Genomic DNA, 14,673 nt, shown 5'->3' with positions numbered 1-14,673 from the left:
TTCAAGTTGCGGAGATGATATTCATTGTGTGACCTTTGCCCTGTAGGGAATGTCAACGGGCTTTATCTATGGAACACTTAGTTTATTCTTAGTACTTTCTCAGCAATCATTTTTGTTAAAAGGATCTGTACGCCTGCCATAGTCACAGTGCATATGGGTTTAGTATTGTTATGAGTGAGAGTTCATTCTCTTAACACGACACTCTTGCATTGCAATGGACTTGGCCTCGAATCAGATAGTATTCAATAATAATGCATATTTTATTGTGAGCATCCCACGATCCATTAAGTTATTTAGAAACTATCACTTACACTATGGTCATTCAGCCCTATCTTTGCAAACAAACATTTCCATATTTAATGAAATGTTTTTCAAGCATACATTCCCGTAGCAACGCGCAGGGTATCATCTAGTTTTTCCAATAAAAACACTCGCCTTCATAATCCCACAAGGTCATAGATGCTTGCAGACCAACTATAGATTTTGGGCATGATCAGATGGCTTGGCCCAAGTGTCTAATCGCTAGCGCTAGGAAAAAGTCAAGGATCCGCCGCATCTCGCACGCATCCAATCATCGCAAGGATGTGATTTGAACCTACGACCTCCTCCTTCAAAGTATGCCGCAGTAGCCCACTGTTGATAAAGGTCCCGATTTCAATGGAGTTGTAATGTAAAGTTGAGTCATTTATTTCATGGTGGAGAGTTTGTATCGGCTGCACATTTCGAACAAGTATTGCCTTATTACAGAAGCGCCAACTTGAATTGTTACTTTTGAGATACGATGATAAAAGCTATAAATTTCTGTAGCAACGCGTGGGGTATCATCTAGTTTTTCACAAAAGCTGAGATCTCAAACCTCGTCATCTCATCACACAAAGTTATATCCTCCTCCTAAATTTCATCAACAATGCTGGGCAGCGCTCGTGTCGTGCCGGCCGGTCGCCGTCCAGTCAAAACACAATAGTCAAAAGTACCAGCCACGGCCAGTTGCAGCATCCACCTCCGCCCTCGCTTGGGCGGCGTACCTCCTCCCGGGCGGCAGTGGCAACGACGAGGCCGATGAGATCGACGCCGACCGCCGCATCCCCAGCCCTCCGCCGTCCGACCTGAAGCTGCCTCCAGACGAGCTGGAGCTGGAGCTGAAGCTGGACGCGGACCCGAGGCCGGCGCCTTTCTTGCTGCCTTTCCTCCGGAGCATAGGCAGAGCGAAGCACCCAAACGCCGCCGTATCTGGCTCAGGCGCGGCGCTGCCGTACTCCTTCGCCGCTGGCCGAGGCGCGGCGCTGCCGTACTCCTTCGCCGCTGGCCGAGGCGCGGCGTCGATGAAGGCGGTGGGCGGCGCTCGGCGGTGACCGCCGGCATACGCGTAGGGCCGGCGCCGGGAAGGTGACACCGACGCCGAGCGCGCGGAGGTGACGCGAGGCGACGAAGCCGCCGAGTGGTGGTAATACGGCGACGGCGACGACGCCATGGAGGGAGGCGGCGTCAGCGTCAGCTTGGGCGCCACCTTGGCGGGCGATGCCGCCGCCGCGGCGCTCGCGCTCCTCGTGTGCTTCGGCGTCCCAGGGCAGACCTCCCACTTGAACGGTATCGAGCCCGCCCTCCTGCACGAGTCATCTTCCATTGCTGCCATCTTTTCGTTTTGAAATGAAATCCTCTCTCTCCAGACCTTCTCTCGCCCTATCTCCCTCTTCCTCGTCACGCTCCTGAATTTATAGAGGTCGTGGGTGGCGATGATTCAGGAGTGATTCGAGGGGGAGATGGACTGGTTCGAGATAGTGGGAAGCTATCTCTACTTTTTTAGTGTGCATGCGTTGAGTTTCTTCGGCGGTTTGGCACTAAGTGGTAGGCTAACCGAAGAATCGCATTGGGGAGTGAAGTGCATCATAGGTCCTCGAACTATTTCAGAGATGTCACATAGGTCCTTAAATTATGAAAGTCGTCATCTAGGTCCTCAAGGTGCAATATGTGTGTCATTCTGGTCCTCAAACTATTTCGAAGGTGTCACGTAGGTCCTTAAACTATTTCAGAGGTGTCACATATATACGCACTTATTACACTTTAAGGATTTCTGAGGACCTATATGGCACTTTTCATAGTTTAAGGACCTATGTGACACCTTAAAAATAGTTCAAAGATCTAGGATGCACTTCACTCCGCATTGGGCCACCATGTTACCTCTGACTTCTCGCCTCAGCACGAGACAAGTTCAGCTGACGACCGGCGCATTGATCAGTTAGGGGAATGTCGTTTTCAGGTTTGACGGCCGGTGCAGAGGCCAGACGATGCGCGCACGTCGATCGGAGCTAACTCTGCCCGCCGATTGGGTTGGCGGCTTCATCGTGGTTTGTGTGCGGCCGGCGGCGTGACTGGAATGGAGAAAGATAAGTGTATGATTTCTGATGTTGATGGCACAATTGAACTGGCATTTGAAGTTATGAGCTCTGAGAGGACGTGTGCGGAAGAGAAGACTGCTGTTTTTTGAAGAAAAAAATGCAGATCTATTATATAGGTTCAACCAAAGTATAAAGCACATCAAATCAAACATAATAAAAATTACATGGAGGTCCCCGGACCACCGAACCACCGCTGAGAACGAGCCGCCGATATGTCGCTGTCATCACTCCCCTATCGGAGCCGGTTTGACCTTGTCGATGATAGTTAGGATAACTTTGTGCACGTGCCCTTAAGGACCAGCGTCCTGGAGTTGTAGCCGTCGCCGTTAAACCCTTAAATATATCAAAATTAACTCGCACCAAATGTCACCGTCACACACCCGCGACGAGAAACCCAAACCTAAGGAGACGGCAGGAATCTACGCGGGAGCTCTATTTTTATGAGGACACACGAATTCTTAAATTTCGAGAAAGCCTTCACAACGAGAATCCACGCATTTGTATGTATGAACGTGTGCACATTCGTGTACGACATTTTTTGGGTACTTGGGTTGACATACGATATTTTTGTGAGGACACGCCGTTTCTCTGGCATACACGAACGGAATGTGGATGTAGAGAATTCAAAATGGCCCAGGCTCATCTCCTCTCTGCGAACAGTAAATTCAAAAAAATAGTAAATAATTTTTTTTAAACTCTGAAAGCTTTACACACAAAAGTTGAGAGAATATTCTAGGTACGAGGCGTTGAGACATTTGAGGAGCTCGTGTAAAGAAACAATCTATACAGTACACTTTTTGAAATTAGCAAGCCAAATTTGTTATTTGTGGTCACGAGCTACTCAAATATCGCCAGTTCTGTGGATGTTGCTTTCTCTGAAGAACCCCACTGATGCGCCAGTGGGGACAAGCGTGGCCAATTGCGATTTGCGACTCTCGTTTTTTTTAAACCAAGTGTGATTCTCGTTGTGAAGGCTTTCTCGAAAGCAACTAATCAAAGAGCGCTAGTTCGGGAGCCTTCCGAGGGTCACTTGAAGTGGGTTGAGAGCGCGCCATTGCCACCACATGTTGCGCTCTGGAGGCTCTCTCTAATTTTTATTTTTTTCGCATGCGTTTTTGGCATTTTACATGTTTTTTTGTATTTTTTGACTTTTCAGTTTTTCACCGGTCTTACTTAGTTTTTGGATAAAAACAAATTTACATGAAAAAACGCGCTTTTTTCTTTTTCTTCCGTGAGAGGCACGGCCGTGCCTCTTGAAAAAAAGTGTTTTTTCTTCCGCGAGAGACACGGGTTTGCTTCTGCAAGAGACGCGGCAAAATGAAAAAAAAACCGTCTCTTTTCCCTTCCACAAGAGGCACGGATTTGATTTCATGAGAGGCACGGCCGTGCTTTTCGGAAACGAAAAAAAAGTGTGTTTTGTCTTTTTTTCACGAGAGGTATGGATTTGCTTATACAAAAGGCACGGGTTTGCTTTCTCGAGAGGCACGGCCGTGTCTCTCGAAAACAGAAAAAGAACATGTTTTCTTTTTTTTTTTCTTCCGCAAGAGCCACGGGTTTGCTTCCGCAAAGGCATGGTCACTCCTATTTTGGAAAAGGAATAAAAAATGTGTCCTCTCGGTGTGGTTTTTTCTTCCGGTTTCTTGGTCTGATTTCTTTATGAAAAAAATCGTCAAAACCTGTCAACATGGGATCTAATTTTGAAGATCTCGATGTAAGGAATCAAATGATGAAATTGATTCGAGATTTACACGCACGCTTTAAGAGATAAAACGTTTTGAATATGCGGCCATCTCATTCCGTCTGTTTTGATGGGTAAGCGCACCACTTCTCTTCATCTCTATCTCTGACGAAATGGCCGCATATTTTTGTCTCTCCTATCCATGCATTGAATCTCATCTGACCATGCAGAGCGCTCCGTACTACAGTTCTTGCAACTGAGCACCGTTTTCGAAAAGGTATACCGCAACAAATGGGGTGATGCGGAGACCACGGGCTGCTCTCTCCGTTGCAGCCGTCGGCGGTCTTGCAAGTTTTCGCAACAACAGTCTTGTTGCAGGAATACATAGAAGAAGTTAGAGATGTTCGGTCTATTGTAATGAAAGTTTTACAACAAGAGTCTTGTTACAAAAAAATAGAGAAGTTTTGTATCAAGGGTCTTGTTGCAAAAAAATAGAGAAAAAAAAGTTTTGCAATAGGGGTCTTGTTGCAGTAAATTAAATAAGAGAATATTTTGCAACAGAGGTCTTGTTGTAGAAAATTAAAGAAGAAGAGATTTTTGTAACATGACTCTTGTTACAGAAAGTTAGAGAAGAAGAGGTTTCGCAACAAGAGTATTGTTGCATGAAATTACACAACAATTGCATGAAATTACACAACAAAAACGAACGGCTCGCCTCGTACAATCGGACGGCTCGCGAGGCGGTGGATCTTTCTAAAAGATCCGTCGGCCGATGCATAGCACGGCCTTTAATTTAATGTTATTTGAGATTTTTATCATTTATGCCATCGGTTGTGTTTCACTACTCAATTTTGGCATTAGAAATTTCAACTGCTCAAAAATGCCATCGCTTCATTAGACACATGCTTAAAATGCCACTCGACATCATTATTGTGATCTCAAATCTCTTTTGCCATGTTATAATAACATAAATACCTATGAATCAACATGCATGCGAGCTCGGAAAGTGCTATTCTGAGCTCGAGCTCAGATGCACTGCATATTTCAGTCGTTCACTGGCACCAAGATTCACAACGTCTCCTGTATAGTCATATGTATTCTGAATAGTATATCCCACCTATTCCCTGGCAAGGACCCACCTATCTACCACACATAATGCCACCATCACCATCCCACCCTGACGGGCTCAGACGGGGGTGCAAGTTATGGGCCACGGCTCAGCCTGTACACCTATTTTAATACCCCTCCAGTGACACAGTGATCTCGGTGATTGGATGGGCTGCTGATGTGACTAGACATGGAGCGAATAAAAAAATTTAGCTGGTGCAGATAAAGTAGATTAACAGGAATTGTAGTATGAGAGGGACAAGGTGGAAAGTTGGAAAACAAAAAACACATGTGAAGTGATTTGAAGGGCCTACTGGTACAAGGGTGCCAATTAATTGTGAAGGCACAGTGATGATGATAGGGAGCGGTCGTATTTTATTAGTAGAACCCATGATTACAGCAGTGCACAGACACAAAAATACGATAATGGCTGATGACCAAAGGAATAGCGAGTACTTTCAGAATTTGGGACAACACTGACACCTGAATCAAACTAAGCATTACTTCATGGCTGAACCAAAAGTAGACAATGATATGTACTGAAAGGAATAACTGAAGAAAGACTGAACCATAACACAGAAGAGAACATGTCGAAAAGACAGTTTAAGCATCATCTCAAGCTGTAATACAAGTTCTGAAATAAAAATGCTATTATCACTGAACATTTCTAAAAAAAAGAGGATCAATGAAATTGAGAAACATTCCTTGTCCGTGTAAAACTAGATAGAAGAACACTGATTGTCTATCTAGGATAAATATATATCACAACCATTTGAACTGCATTTTAAGAGCTGAGAAAGCTAAGAGCTAAGAAGCACAACCATGTAAGCTGCAGTTTGAGAGCTGAAGAAAAAAATGTGGTTGTACTGAAGAAAAATAAAAAGTGCTCAGCTACAACACTGATTGTTGTATTATGTGAGCTACAGATTTCAAATCTAAGAACAAAAGTCTGAAGGAGTGATCCGACTACTCACCACAGAAACCTCATATAAGAACATCGATCCAAAAATTCCCTCACCAAATTATACTTAAAATCAGGGGGGCATCCATTCAAATTGCATATGTAATCAGGGTAGTAGTTCTAATACAATTCTCAGGAGGGAACTTAAATGTATATGCTATCTGTAGTAAACCAAGCATTGCAATGCAGAGAATCAAACCAAGCATTACTTCAAGGCTATAAGGAGAATCAAATCAACAACCACCATCATGGCTGAGAACCACCAATGTATGCCCGTCCTGCAAAGCAAAGTTGTTTCTTAGTAAATATTCAAACTGCATTCCAAAAAAGACATTTTAGAAGTTGTGTTTAAATGTATGAACTTTTTTCAGTGCGTCTAACCTTCGATGTTTGCCTGCCAGCGACAGCAATTCTCATTCGCACTTTTATCAACCTGAACATCTGCATGTACAATTGACAGATCAAGTAAATCAGTGACAACATATTTCACATTTGTGGTAGTATACTTTGTTTACTATCATACCTCTATGGCCACCCTCCACGGGGCTTGTTTCTCGACCTGCCGGTTCGACCTCCTGAGCAAGGTTTTGGTTTGCTGTCGCATTGGCGATCTCAGTTTTCTTCCCGCGGACCATCATTTTTATCATACATTTCTTGATACATTTTCATGACATCTGGATCTTGCAGCTCTTGCTCCCTCAACTTTCTGTCTGTCTCATACAACTTAGCGTGCTCAGGATCATCAGACCATTCTTTCATATCAACTTCATCATTGCTTTCATTGTCAGAGATGTCAATAACCCCGTGAACCAAACCCGTCGTCGCACTCGCAGCCGGTGCACGGGATGCTATCTCCATCTCATCTACAAAAGCATACACACAAAAGTAAGCACACAATTATAAGTTGCTTCTGCATCCAGGAATCAGTAAGCATTTTTAGATCAAAGTTTTTTCCTGTACTCACATTCCGCATCCAGCTCTGCTTCAAGTTGCCGAGCAAGTTGATCATCTAGATGCACGTCATCTATCCGCTCCACCCTGCACACAACCACATCACCAGGCCCCTGCACATCACCATCTCCAACACCTTCTTGTTTTACCAATGGGATGCTTGTGCGTGCCCTAACATCGTATGATGCCGCCTGAGAGGCATGTACATGCATCGCATTGATCTCCTCCAGAACAACATCCATTAAACCAGCATCAGCTACCAGAAACAAGCCCCAAGATGTGTTACCATATATGATCATCCATTCACATTTTGCAAAAACAAAATAGTCTAATTGCAAACCATTCTTCTGAAGATGGACCTACTATCTTACCTGGGCAATTGTTATCTTCGTCTTGCACAAGTGGTACAACCTTGTTCACGTCCGCATCTTCCTTGACCACACTGTCAGTGCTAGAGGCTGGTGTTTGTACTGCTCGCCCCCTTCAAGTTTGAAAGAGATTATTCTTAGCGTAAGCTCATAAAAAATTCTCAACCTGAGAGGGATTACAAATGATTTGTGTCAACCAAACTGATTCTCTGCTCATCTAATTGCAGTTCAAACTACTAGCTCACATGAAGCCTAATTAGATTAAAACATCAAGTCCTCACACTAATTCATATCAGACCATGGATTACTGCCACACCAAGAATTCAACCAACAATGCACGGCCACAAACAGCGTGGAAATACGTTTAGTGAAATTCTTCATAGCACAGATCAAATTTAAATTCAGCTCCCCTCACCTTTTTATTCCAACCAGGAGCCTGGGGATTTATCTTTCCTATGGAGAGCTCAGAAGTCGGAGGCGAGTTGTCCTTCTCACTGTTGCCGCTTGAGCCACGTTGCAGATTCGCCCATCTCCGCTCGTCGCCGCCGGTGCAGACGCCACGCAGATCCGCACATCGCCGCTCACACCCTCCAGCAACGGCACCACCACCGTTCGCCTGTTACCGTCCGCCGGCAAACCTTCCGGCAGCAGACTCTCTCCTACCTCCTCACTCAGCGTGGATCTATGGCAGAGAAAGCAAATAAACCTCAATCCCCTGTGCTCCACTCTACAAATCACACGCAAAATTGGGGGGAAATCGCTCTCATACCTACGGATTGGATGCATGAGAAACTCCATTAAGCGTCGGTCGCCCGTTCTCCCACTTCCTCCCTCTCTACCTCGTCACCTAAAATGAATGCCGCGTTGGGGAAGAAGAGTCTGGATCTGCAGTCGTTTCGAGGCTGTCGCTCTTTATTTTTTTAGGATGGCTGTCGCTCTTGACGGAAACCATCTTATCCGAGCCATGGAACAGACGTACAACAACGAACCTGGGCCAAGCAGCTGGCCCACTCTTAGCACATACGTATTTTGGCACAGTGCGCAATTACCAGCGCTTCAAAACCAACCGTATTAGGAATTGGCCCAGATCCCCATGCGCTAGCGAAGGCACAAGATATCGAGCGTATATGTGCTCGCGACCATATACTCCGCGTCCATGCCAGCTTTCCCTTTATCTTACTACAATAAAGTATGAGGCCCACTTGTTCCCAACAGCGTTCTTATTTTTCTGTACGATTATTCGCTTGGTTACTCCTGACAAATGGGGTCACACTTATCATTGTGAGATAGATAGACCTGACATGTGGGTCTAGGCTTATTTTTGTCATATAACATGGTCAACTGGTTTAACGTGAAAATAACAATGTCTAATGGCATTTTTGAGCAAACATCTAACGAGGTGATGGCATTTTTGAGATATCGAATGGCATTTTGAGCAAACATCTCACGAATTAATGGCATTTTTGAGTAGTTGTAATTTCTAATGGCAAAACTGAGTAGTGAGACATAACTAGTGGCATAAATGATACAAACCTCAAATAGCATTAAATTAAGGGCCATGCTACGCGTCGGCCGACGAATCTTTTAGAAAGATCCACCGCCTCGCGAGCCGTCCGATTGTACGAGGCGAGTCGTCCGTTTTTGTTGTGTAATTTCCTGCAACAATACTCTACCGTACAGACACACACCCTCATATATACGTACACGCACTCATCTTTGTGAATGCACACTCTGAGAGACTGAGCCGGCATATCATCTTTAGATTAATGAAGTAACCACATACGTTTTTGTAGTCGACGGGAACGTCTCCTCCGACTGAATGAACAATACCAAAAAGTCTAAAATAAATCTAGAAAAATGTGAGCACTAATGCCAAGTCTAAGACATAAACCCAGATGGATTGGTTCCACCAGAAAAAGCCAAACATCTGAGTTAGACTCGGTTCATGAAATAATGCTACATCTATGGATAGTTTTTTGAGATAGATCTTTTTTAGGAGGAGAGGTTAATAACCACGAATGAGTTGAACTTCCTAACCGTGCCTATAGGTCTAGCAATTTCGGTGGTAGCGTCTTGTAAGTTGTGTATGTCACATGTTAGTTTTTCTTTAATTTCAGTTGTTCTAGGCAAGAAGTGCAAATGTATGTTTTAGGATTCATGTCCAACTTTTGTTAGAATTGCATTTCGTTGTGAGTGCAAATTAGATTTTGGTAGTGTATGAGTAAAAAGGGTTGTTTTTGACTGGTAAAATGGCAAGGGCCCTAAGATGTGGCGCTCGATCGGGGTGGGGAGGGTGCATTGAACGAGTCAGTCTTCTGGCTTCACCAGTGGTAAAATTTATTGTGCATCCTCTCCGGTCCTGTGGTCGGCTAGCGCCTTGAACATTGTGTACATATCATATTAGCTTTTATTTAATTTTAGTTTTTCTGGGTAAAAAGCGCAAATGTATGTTTCAGGATTCATGTCCAACTTTTCTTAAAATATCATTTCGTTTTGGGTGCAAATTAGATTTTAGCAGTGTCTGAGTAGAAAGGTTGTCCTTGACGGGTAAAGTGGTAAGAACCCTAATATGTGCCAAACGATCGAGGAGAAGCCCCCCTCCCCCCAGCCAAACGTTTGGGTTTCCCTAGGAAAAACACCACCATCAAACGTTTTGCTGGACATGTCCTTTTCAGGCCTCCAAGCCTAACATTATTTTTTTGAGGGAAACAACAGGACTTTGTTGCGTATTTTTATTGATTTTTTAAAATAAAGTACAAAGAATTCCATGCCTGATTACCATTTTCTTTTGTATACAAAAAGTAAAAGAATATATAAAAAAGATTTATCATGATGTATGTAAAATAAAGCTGTATAAAAAATTGCCAACTTATACAGAAACAGTTTTGCCATGATCTAGATTATGAAAAATGACATGCTACTTTATAAAACTACCATTTCTCTAATTTATAGATTTACAATGAGTATGATCAAAACAAACAAAAAATGTGTGATCTAAAAAAACTAAATTACCATGCTAAACTTAAAAAAAAATTGTCATCCTCTAGAAAAAAATGTTTTATTTGGATAAGCCCCAATTAGATTCTACATTTTTTCCAAAAACATACAAAAAATCATACACAGGGATTGCCATGGCAATAAAAAGGAAAAAATGCCATGCCATAAAAAGTAAAAATGCCATGTTATTGACTATTAAAATGCCATGCTCCCAACAATAAAACTGTCATGTTATTTTTAACAAAATGACGTGCTTCTAATAATAAAAGTACCAATCTCTTATTAATTAAAATGACAAAGTTCTTGATTATTAAACTGACATCATCTAAAAAATAAAAATTGCCATGTTCTTGACTATTAAAATGCATTTTGCTCTTAATAATATAAAATTATGATCCTCTTATTAATAAAAAATGCCATTTTACTCACTATTAATAAAAATCCATGTTATTAATTATTAAAATGCCATGCTCTTAATAATAAAAATGCCATGCTTTCAAATAAAAAATTATTAGTTTTAGTAGAAAAAGTAATTGTCATGCGACTTATATTAAAAATGCACATGGCAAGTTTAGAAGAAAAACAATCCTCTAAAAAATAAGGATTTTTTTGAAGGAAATATGCCCTAGAGGCAATAATAAAGTTGTTATTTATATTTTCTTATATCATAATAAATGTTTATTATTCATGCTAGAATTGTATTAACCGAAAACTTAGCACATGTGTGAATACATAGACAAAACAGAGTGTCCCTTAGTATGCCTCTACTTGACTAGCTCGTTAATCAAAGATGGTTAAGTTTCCTGACCATAGACATGTGTTGTCATTTGATAAACGGGATCACATCATTAGAGAATGATGTGATGGACAAGACACATCCGTTAGCTTAGCATAATGATCGTTAAGTTTTATTTCTATTGCTTTCTTCATGACGTATACATATTTCTCTGACTATGAGATTATGCAACTCCCGAATACCGGAGGAACACCGTGTGTGCTATCAAATGTCACAACATAACTGGGTGATTATAAAGATGCTCTACAGGTGTCTCCAAAGGTGTTTGTTGGGTTGGCATAGATCAAGATTAGGATTTGTCACTCCGAGTATCGGAGAGGTATCTTTGGGCCCTCTCGGTAATGCACATCACTATAAGCCTTGCAAGCAATATGACTAATGAGTTAGTTATGGGATGATGCATTACGGAACGAGTAAAGAGACTTGCCGGTAACGAGATTGAACTAGGTATGATGATACCGACGATCGAATCTCGGGCAAGTATCATACCGATGACAAAGGGAATAACGTATGTTGTTGTTGCGGTTTGACCGATAAAGATCTTCGCAGAATATGTAGGAACAAATATGAGCATCCAGGTTCCATTGTTGGTTATTGACCGGAGATGTGTCTCGGTCATGTCTACATAGTTTTTGAACCCGTAGGGTCCGCGCGCTTAACGTTCGATGATGATTTGTATTGTGAGTTATGTGTTTTGGTGACCGAAGTTTGTTCGGAGTCCCGGATGAGATCACGAACATGACGAGGAGTCTCGAAATGATCGAGAGGTAAAGATTGATATATTTGAAGGTGGTATTCGGACATCAGAATGGTTTCGAGTGGTTCGAGTATTTTACTCGAGTACCGAGGGGTTACCGGAACCCCCCGGAGGAAGTCATGGGCCTCATGGGCCATGGGAGAGAGAGGGGACAGCCCACAAGGGGTGGATCCCCCCCATGGGAGTCCGAATTGGACTAGGGGAGGGGGCGGCTCCCCCCTTTCCCTCTCCCTCTCCTTCCCTTTCCTCTCCGATGAGAAAGGAAAAAGGGGGGACCAAATCCTACTAGGAGTGGAGTCCTAGTAGGACTCCCCCCATGGCGCGCCCCTCTTGGCCGGCCGCCTCCTCCCCTCCTCCTTTATATACGGGGGCAGGGGCACCCCAAAGCACAATAGTTGTTCTCTTAGCCGTGTGTGGTGCCCCCCTCCATAGTTTACTCCTTCGGTCATAGCGTCGTAGTGCTTACGCGAAGCCCTGCGCGGATCATATCACCATCACCGTCACCACATTGTCGTGCTGACGATACTCTCCCTCGACCCTTTGCTGGATGAAGAGTTCGAGAGACGTCATTGAGTTGAACGTGTGCTGAACTCGGAGGTGTCGTACGCTCGGTACTATATCGGTTGGATCGGAAGACGTTCGACTACATCAACCACGTTAACCTAGCGCTTCCGCTTTCGTTCTACGAGGGTACGTGGACACACTCTCACCCTCTCGTTGCTATGCATCTCCTAGATAGATAGTGCGTGATCGTAGGAATTTTTTTGAAATTTCATGCTACGTTCCCCAGCAGTGGCATCCGAGCCAGGTCTATGCGTAGATGATATGCACGAGTGGAACACAAACAGTTGTGGGCGATAATAGTCATATTGCTTACAACCAATGTCTTATTTTGATTCGGCGATATTGTTGGATGAAGCGGCCCGAACCAACCTTACATGACCATGTTCATGAGACCGGTTCCACCGACAGAAATGCAACTTGTTTTGCATAAAGGTGGCTGGCAGGTGTCTATTTCTCCAACTTTAGTTGAATCGAATTTGACTATGGCCGGTTTGAAGGTTAAAATAGCACACTTGACGAAAAATCGTTGTGGTTTTGATGCGTAGGCAAGAACGGTTCTTGCTAGAAGCCCATAGCAGCCACGTAAAACTTGCACCAACAAAGCAGAGGACATCTAACTTGTTTTTGCAGGGCATGTTGGGATGTGATATGGTCAAGACATGATGTGATAATTATTGTATGAGATGATCATGTTTTGTAAAAGTTATCGACAACTCGCAGGAGCCTTATGGTTGTCGCTTTATTGTTTGAAATGCAATCGCCATGTAATTGCTTTACTTTATCACTATGCGGTAGCGATAGTTGTAGAAGCAATAGTTGGTGAGACCACAACAACGCTGCGATGGAGATCAAGGTGTCAAGCCGATGACAATGGAGATCATGACGGTGCTTTGGAGATGGAGATCAAAGGCACAAGATGATGACGGCCATATCATGTCACATATTTTGATTGCATGTGATGTTTATCTTTTATGCATCTTATTTTGCTTAATATGGCGGTAGCATTATAAGATAATCCCTCACTAAATTTCAAGGTATAAGTGTTCTCCCTCAGTGTGCACTGTTGTGACAGTTCGTTGTGCCGAGACACCACGTGATGATCGGGTGTGATAAGCTCTACGTTCACATACAATGGATGCAAGACAGTTTTGCACATGCAGAATACTCGGGTTAAACTTGAAGAGCCTAGCATATGCAGATATGGCCTCGGAACACTAAGACCGAAAGGTCAAACGTGAATCATATAGTAGATATGATCAACATAGAGATGTTCACCATTGAAAACTACTCCATCTCATGTGATGATCGGACATGGTTTAGTTGATATGGATCACGTGATCATTTAGATGACTAGAGGGATGTCTATCTAAGTGGGAGTTCTTAACTAATATGATTAATTGAACTTAAATTTATCATGAACTTAGTCCTGATAGTTTTTTTGCATATCTATGTTGTTGTAGATCAATGGCCCATGCTACCATTCCCTTAAATTTTAATGCGTTCCTAGAGAAAGCTAAGTTGAAAGATGATGGTAGAAACTACATGGACTCGGTCCGTAACTTGAGGATTATCCTCATTGCCGCATAGAAGAATTACGTCCTGGAAGCACTGTTGGGGAACGTAGCAGAATTTTAAAATTTTCTACGCATCACCAAGATCAATCTATGGAGTCATCTAGCAACGAGGGAGAGAAGAGTGCATCTACATACTCTTGTAGATCACGAGCAGAAGCATTCAAGAGAACGGGGTTGATGGAGTCGTACTCGTCGTGATCCAAATCACCAAAGATCCTAGCGCCGAACGGACGGCACCTTCTCGTTCAACACACGTACAGAGCGAGGACGTCTCCCACGCCTTGATCCAGCAAGGAGGAGGGAGAGGTTGAGGAAGAGGGCTCCAACAGCAGCACGACGGCGTGGTGGTGGTGAAGCTGCAGTACTCCGGCAGGGCTTCGCCAAGCTCTTACGAAGGAGGAGAGGTGTTGGGGAGGGGAGGGGCTGCGCCTTGGATGTTGTATGCAGACCTCCCCTTGCCCCTCTATTTATAGGGGAAGGAGGAAGGGGCCGGCCCCTCTAGATGAGATCTAGAGGGGGGCGGC

General features: G+C 43.5%; 1 protein-coding gene and 1 long non-coding RNA gene across 3 annotated transcripts; both read right to left on the bottom strand.

Moving 5' to 3' along the window:
• Positions 1–703: 703 nt before the first annotated feature.
• Positions 704–1,669, bottom strand: LOC119289045 (translation initiation factor IF-2-like). Its single transcript, XM_037568481.1, has one exon. It carries the CDS (start codon positions 1,631–1,633, stop codon positions 965–967), a length of 669 nt encoding a protein of 222 aa, XP_037424378.1. The 5' UTR covers positions 1,634–1,669; the 3' UTR covers positions 704–964.
• Positions 1,670–6,220: 4,551 nt separating this feature from the next.
• LOC119286501 lies at positions 6,221–8,404 on the bottom strand. 2 transcript variants are annotated; one of them, XR_005140484.1, is made up of 7 exons: positions 8,231–8,403; positions 7,877–8,143; positions 7,465–7,574; positions 7,107–7,349; positions 6,666–7,005; positions 6,524–6,583; positions 6,221–6,420 (listed from the first exon to the last, which is right to left on the bottom strand). It is a non-coding gene; the product is annotated as an uncharacterized LOC119286501 (long non-coding RNA). The 2 variants fall into 2 exon arrangements; XR_005140483.1 differs by having other exon boundaries at positions 7,107–7,574; positions 8,231–8,404.
• Positions 8,405–14,673: the final 6,269 nt, after the last annotated feature.

Source organism: Triticum dicoccoides, chromosome 4A (assembly GCF_002162155.2).
Source record: "Triticum dicoccoides isolate Atlit2015 ecotype Zavitan chromosome 4A, WEW_v2.0, whole genome shotgun sequence".
NCBI classification, from domain to species: domain Eukaryota; kingdom Viridiplantae; phylum Streptophyta; class Magnoliopsida; order Poales; family Poaceae; genus Triticum; species Triticum dicoccoides.
This window is presented reverse-complemented; position numbering and strand designations above follow the sequence as displayed.